The 7192-nt window shown below is 54.8% G+C and overlaps 1 protein-coding gene across 1 annotated transcript; it reads right to left on the reverse strand.

Annotated features, from left to right (window-relative positions):
• Positions 1-4703: 4703 nt before the first annotated feature.
• LOC149031037 (uncharacterized) lies at positions 4704-5696 on the reverse strand. The gene has a single exon (XM_089177029.1). The coding sequence runs from the start codon at positions 5694-5696 to the stop codon at positions 4704-4706; it is 993 nt and encodes a 330-aa protein (XP_089033155.1).
• Between the last annotated feature and the right edge of the window lie 1496 nt (positions 5697-7192).

The raw sequence follows: 7192 nt of genomic DNA on the forward strand, positions 1-7192 counted from the left end.
GGAACAGTCTCGAGAGAATTGGGAGAGATAAAAAAAGAAGGTTAGACGAGTTTTCCAAGATGCTGGATAAAGAACGAGGTTAGCTATTGATACTATGACGGTGACGTTGATAGTACTTTCGAAATAAGACGACTACGGGAGGTACGCGCACAGACGCATACACATCAAGAAAATACGTAAGTAAGTAAGTATGTATATACATGCACACATGAACGAGTTTTCAGGAAACAATGGATTCTATTTTTAGATACCTTACCTCGATCACTTTCGATTTTTGGCGCATGCATTTTTGAAGAGCACTGCCTTCGGAAGTCGAATTGAAAAACATCATCGAAAGAGAAAAAAGATGATAGATAGATAATGACAAATTTAGGATCGATAAACGTTTTGCAGCTTGATTAATGCTTCGATTCAAAATACAGGAATAGGTACTTACGTATTAACGCCACCGCAACAAAATTCCGCTAATGCGCCAATCTACACCTTAAATTGTTGCGACAAATTATAGAATAAAAAAATTTACTTAAAATCAAAACATTTTATTTATAAAAAGTAGTCAATCGGATTTCGGTGGAAAATGGGCCGATATAGAATTTAACATAGATTCAATACAGTCTCTATTTTCTTTCACCTGATGCTGTTGCCATAACCCTGACGCAACCCTGACGCAACCCTTTTTTTTTTTTTTTTTTTTTCGACAGGAGGAAAAATCTTCCAAAGACCCCCTGGGCCCGGTACCCAGAGGAGTGTCGGATTCGATGTACTACTACATCGCCTACCGACTAAAAAACCTCCTGTTTCCTTTCACCAGTTGGGAGTGGACGGGCAGCATCTCCACGCAAGTGAATTCCCGTCGCCCTGTGTCCATCCCGAGCGATCTGGGGCGGTATTTCCCCGATCTCGTCCATTGATACTAACGCGGATAAGGCGCTAGTATGCCAGTGTTCCTCGATATATGTCACCCCTCAATGGAGATTAACCCCAGAGTAGTGACTTTCCTGCCAGGATGACTAGCTTTGTTACCCACCTAACGGCGAAGTTGCAACTCCAGTCCTGACGCCATGCACATATTGTGCTCATTCTTCATATAATTACAGCAGCGCTCTAGGATGGGCCAGACGCTGCTGGGGTTGGCCTAAGCCTCGCTCCGCGGCGGCCGCATTGGAGTCATACTCCTTTGCGGCCCCTCGCGCAGGCTCCCAGGCACTCTGCGTCTTTCTCTCCTTCTCTCTTCCTCCTCCTTCGTCTTTATGACGCGTTTTGCGAAGGATTGGAAGGCGGACCACCCTCCCGGAGTATCCAGGGAGGCCCTGATTATTTCCGGGAGTGTGGGCCTTCCCGCTCCTATTGCAGCAGCCAGATTGTCTCTGGCGTCACCCCATGCCGGGCAGTCGAGCAGCGTGTGCTCCACATCGTCGCACGGTGCCTCGCAGTGGAAGCACTGCGTGGACTCCCTTTTCCCAATCCTATGTACGTATGCCGAGAAGCATCCATGACCGGTCATCAGCTGGGTGGTGCGAAAGGTCGACTCAATAGAGTGTGGCCTCTCGACCCACTCAACCAACCTATCGGCTAGAGCCTCCCTCACACGTACTCCCGTTGCGACTGGGGAATCCAGTAGCCCAAGCTCTTCTTCCCTCCATGCTGCGATTGCACCGACCCTGACGCAACCCTTTTTTTTTTTTTTTTTTTTTTTCGACAGGAGGAAAAATCTTCCAAAGACCCCCTGGGCCCGGTACCCAGGGGAGTGTCGGATTCGATGTACTATTACATCGCCTACCGACTAAAAAACCTCCTGTTTCTTTTCACCTGTTGGGAGTGGACGGGCAGCATTTCCACGCAGGTGGATTCCCGTCACCCTGTGTCCATCCCAAGCGATCTGGGGCGGTATTTCCCCGATCTCTTCCGTCGATACTAACGCGGGTAAGGCGCTAGTATGTCAATATTTCTCAGTATATTTCACCCCTCAGAGAGATTGACTCCAGAGTTGTGACCTTTCTGCCAGGATTACTAGCGTTGCCACCCGCCTCGCGGCGCAGTTTCAACTCTAGTTCTGACGCCACGCACATATTGTATATTTCACCCCTCAAAGAGATTGACCCCAGAGTTGTGACCTTTCTGCCAGGATGACTAGCGTTGCCACCCGCCTCGCGGCGCAGTTTCAACTCTAGCTCTGACGCCACGCACATATTGTATGTTTCACCCCTCAAAGAGATTGACCCCAGAGTTGTGACCTTCCCGCCAGGATGACTAGCGTTGCTACCCGCCTCGCGGCGCAGTTTCAACTCTAGTTCTGACGCCATGCCCATATTGTATATTTCACCCCTCAAAGAGATTGACCCCAGAGTTGTGACCTTTCTGCCAGGATGACTAGCGTTGCCACCCGCCTCGCGGCGCAGTTTCAACTCTAGTTCTGACGCCATGCCCATATTGTATATTTCACCCCTCAAAGAGATTGACCCCAGAGTTGTGACCTTTCTGCCAGGATGACTAGCGTTGCCACCCGCCTCGCGGCGCAGTTTCAACCCTAGTTCTGACACCATGCACATATTGTGCTCATTCTCCATATATAGTTGCAGCAGCGCTCTAGGATGGACCAGACGCTGCTGGGGTTGGCCGAAGCCTTGCCCGCGGCGGCCGCATTGGAGTCATACTCCTTTGCGGTACCTCACGCAGGCTTCCAGACGCTCTGCGTCTCTCTCTTCTTCTCTCTTCCTCTTCCTTCGTCTTGACGACGCGTTCTGCGAAGGATTGGAAGGCAGACCACCCCCCCGGAGTATCCAGGGAGGCCCTGATTATTTCCGGGAGTGTGGGCCTTCTCGCTCCTATTGCAGCAGCCAGATTGTCTCTGGCGTCATTCCAAGCCGGACAGTCGAGCAGCGTGTGCTCCACATCGTCGCACGGCGCCTCGCAGTGGAAACACTGCGTGGACTCTCTCCTTCCAATCCAGTGCACGTATGATGAGAAGCACCCATGACCGGTCATCAGCTGGGTGGTGCGAAAGGTTGACTCAATAGAGTGTGGCCTCTCGACCCACTCAACCAACCTATCGGCCAGCGCTTCCCTCACACGTACCCCCGTTGAGCCTGGTGAATCCAGTAGCTCAATTTCTTCTTCCCTCCATGCTGCAATAGCACCGCGCCTGGCAAGAACCCCCAGCCTGGCCCTAGTGCCTGGAAGGACGGGTCCCTCCAGATTCCTAAGGGTGGCATAGGCTTCCGCCAGCCGAGGGGCCAAGTGATCGAGGGGAATAATCCCCGCAACCATCATGACCGCATGGAAGGATGCCGTTCGGTATGCACAGCACACACGGATGGCGATTCTGCGCTGCACAGCCCGAACGGCTCTCTTCACCCTTTGGTCCTCTACCACCGTGCGCCACCACACGGGGGCCCCATATAGGAGCATTGAGTGTACAACACTACTATAGAGCCTCCGTTTCTTCTCCCTCGGCCCATAGAGGTTCGGGAGAATCTTCCGGATAGCCCTAAAGGTTCCATCTATCCTCGGGATCAAGGACTCGAAGTGGGGCCTGAACGTCATGTCTGAGTCCAGCAGAACCCCCAAATACTTCACCCTAGATCCCACGGGGATAGAGGACCCCCTTATTCTGATCTCGGGAGGAACAGCCCCCCTGCGTCCACGGAGGGCGGAGGCAGGGAAGGCCATCGCCTCCGTCTTCTGTGTAGCTACCACGAGACCCAATCCTTCGATCGCATCTACGATGCTCCGAAGGTCCCGTTCAGCATTTTCTATGGCCAATGACAGGTTCGGCCCAACCGACAAGAGGGCCGTGTCGTCTGCATAGCAGACCACACGGGAGCCTCTAGCCAGCGGGACACGAAGGACGCTGTCATAGGCCACGTTCCAAAGTGTGGGGCCAAGGACGGACCCCTGTGGCACCCCGCATCGCACAGTCCTACTTGCGAGCCCGCCATCTTTGGTGCAAAACACCAACTTTCGGTCCCGGAAGTAGCTGCGCATAACTCCTTGAATGTGTGGCGGTAGGCCCTTGTGTTCCAGAGCCCCAATGATCACCGGCCATGGCAACGAGTTGAAAGCGTTTTTGATGTCCAGGCTGACCAACACCACAACATTCCCATTTTGCAAGCCTGCACCGACAAAGTCTTTGACGGACAGGATTGCGTCAATCGTCGAACGGCCCGTACGAAACCCGAACTGTGCCGGGGACAGAGCTTCAGTTCGCTCCAAGTAACTGTTTATCCGGTTCACCAGGACCCGTTCAAACAGCTTGGCTACCTCGTTGACGAGGCAAATCGGTCTATACGACCCAGGTTCATCCAGTGGTCTGTCTCTTCCCTTCTTCAGGAGGACCAGTTTGGTCTCCTTCCAGCCGGTCGGAAACAGGCCGCTGTTCACGCAGGCCGAGAAACATCGCGCCAGGCCGCGGCAACAAAGTGTCGCTGCCTGCCGCACAACACAGCCCGGCACCCCATCAGGGCCAGGGGCCTTCCTCCTCGCAATCCTTGAAGCGGCTGCCGCGACCTCCTCCTCTGAGATGATAACATCCCCAGTAGTGGCCACCGGCGGTGGGACGTATTCCGGATGGTCTGGGAATAGCCCTGCCAAGACCCGCTCCAGATCTTCTTCCTCCAACATCTCTGTGACGGGCGGGGTAAAGGGCCTCAATTTGCCCATGACCACTTTGTATGGTCTGCCCCACGGGTCCTCTTCCAGCAGGCTTAAAAAGTCCTGCCACGCACTCCTTTTGGCTCTCTTAATGGCCCTGGCAAGAGCCTTTTTGCGGCCCGCTGAGCCTCTAAGAGTTGGCCTATCTCCTGCAGATTCTGCCTCCTCCTAGCTCTGGTAAGCCGCCTTCTCGCGGCCGTCGCAGACGCTCTGAGGTCGGCAATCTCACCTGACCACCAGGGAGCATTTCTCCTTCGGTTGAACCGTGCCCCGGACCTGGACATGGCCATGTCACATGCCTGCCTCAGGGTGTCCCGAGCCCATCCAACCAGACTAGCCGCACCGCTCTCATCATCGGTGTCCGGCCATACCAGATTCCCGGTTAGGAGCGCCGCTGACAGCCTGTCCTGATCCAGTGTTCCGACGGCCCAGCGAGGGAGCTTTCTCCCTCGTAGGTGCAGAACCCCGGACCCCGCGGGCCCCTGACCATAGAGGAAGGTGATATATGAGTGGTCCGATAGGGACTCAGCTTCATCCACCTTCCAGTCCGAAATCCGGGCGCCAGCAGCGGCTGAGCCCAGCGTTAGGTCGATTACACTCGACCCGAAAAATCTTACGCATGTGGGGTGGCCAACTCTATTAAAGAGCTGAAGGTTTTGCCCATTAGCCCAGTCATAGAGTATAGCACCCCTACGGTTACCCCTGCCATCCGGATCCCAGTAAGGAGCCCGGACGTTAAAATCCCCGGCCAGCAGTACTGGGAGAGCAGAGTAATCCGCGATAAGTGCCTGGAGCTCGTCAAGGAGCCCCTCGAATGAGGCAATATCCCCGCTAGGTGGGAAGTACACTGATATTACCAGTGTGTCCCCCCACCTGACACCGACATAGAAAGAACCCTGTCGCACTAGGCTACATGTCCTTCTACTTCGGCCCACGAAAATTGCAGAGAGCGGATCCCCACCCAGAGACGGAAACCAACTTCCATCTCCCTCGGGGACCCACCACGGCTCCGATACAATTGCGATGCCGGCCTCAAGCTCCACCATGCGTTGCGCAAGGAGATCCTGAGCCCGACGCGCATGGTTAAGGTTAATTTGTAGAACCTTTTCCATCGTTACCAAGGTTGGTTTCTACAACCATTGGCTTTTCGGGGCCCTCCTTCCCCCCGCCGCCCTCCTTGAGTGCAGCGGTGTCGGGAGCGAGAGCCTCCATTTCCACTTCTACCAGTGTTTCCACTGGACCACCGGGCCCACCACTACCCTTAGGCGCATCGGCCTTCGGGGAGGACACTGCCCTTTCTTCCCTCCTAGGAGGAACGATCGGACAGTCCAGTGAGCCAGCCTGGTGGTTTGTCCGAGCGCGTCCCGCGGACGAGCATACCGGGCAACATGGCTTCCTCTCCTTACACTCCCTGGCCTTGTGCCCCGACTTGCCACATGCAAAGCATAGGCCCTCTCTACTAATTGTCGATGGGCAGGAGGCCACTACATGACCTCTGGCCCAACACTTAAAACACTTAAGTGGTCTCTGCTTCAGTTCCCTTACGCGAACTGTCGACAACCCGACCACTAGTTTTCCCTTCTTAAGTGCCGCATGGGCCATGGCAACGGGAACGGAGACTGTTACTTCCCCAGCCCTTCCACGACCCACGCGGATCTCTCCAACTTTGATGGAGTTCGGGTCTATGCCCGACTTTACCTCCAACAGAGCACATCTGATTGACGTGCTTGTTGCAGCCACGTCTAACCCGACGAGCCGCACGTCAACCATTCGTTGAGGTCTCGCAACTTTGACCTCAGGGAGGGCCTTTTAAGGGCCTCCGCCACACCGTCTGCCTTTTTAGCAGCACCAGCTCCCCGTATCTGCCAGATCAGGGAACCCGACAAACCTCTCCTATACCTCATGTCTGTCACTCCAAGCTCCTTCAAATTTATCTTCTCCGTCGCTCGGAGGACAGCATCTCGGTAGGAGATCTGATTTGAACAGGTCAGGGAGATGGTCGCCGACCGCTCCCTTCCCTTGTTCCACTTCTTCTTTGGACTTGTTTTGTCCGGAGGAGCATTTTTTGCTCCTTTCTTCGCACCGGTCCCCTTTGAAGGAGCCCCTTTGGTGCCGGGGACAGCGCCGTGGTAGGACTCCGGTTTGGAGAGCCTTGCCACGGCCCTGCGCTTCTTCCTACCAAGCACCACTGTGAAACTTGCGTCCTCCTTTGACGCTGGATCCTGGGTATTCCCAGGCGTATTCCGCGGGGTCGGGTTCGGAGTCTTGCTCACGCCCGGTGCGGACACCAGCCGTGGGGCAGCCCCTATTCCCGACTTGGCTGAGCCACCCGTCCCCAGCCCAAAGTTGAACCCTACCGCAGCCGGAGCCGCAGGCATAGTCACAAACCGGAGCCGGGACCGGTACCTCCCTCCTTGATCGCTGCAACTCAGCGACCGTTTTTGCAAGAGCTCTTACCTCTGCGAGCACCTTCTCATTAATATTTTCTTCACTCTGAGCCCCAGAGGGGGCGGGCAGAGCGCACTTCTTAGTTTTTTGGCCT

Source organism: Polistes dominula, unplaced genomic scaffold, assembly GCF_049000335.1.
Source record: "Polistes dominula isolate Pdom_NZ unplaced genomic scaffold, Pdom_raw_medaka contig_12, whole genome shotgun sequence".
Taxonomy (NCBI): Eukaryota; Metazoa; Arthropoda; class Insecta; order Hymenoptera; family Vespidae; genus Polistes; species Polistes dominula.

Excerpts from the sequence above, each read along its gene's own strand:
- LOC149031037 (XM_089177029.1), bottom strand. The coding sequence starts at position 5,696 with ATGGTGGAGCTTGAGGCCGGCATCGCAATTGTATCGGAGCCGTGGTGG.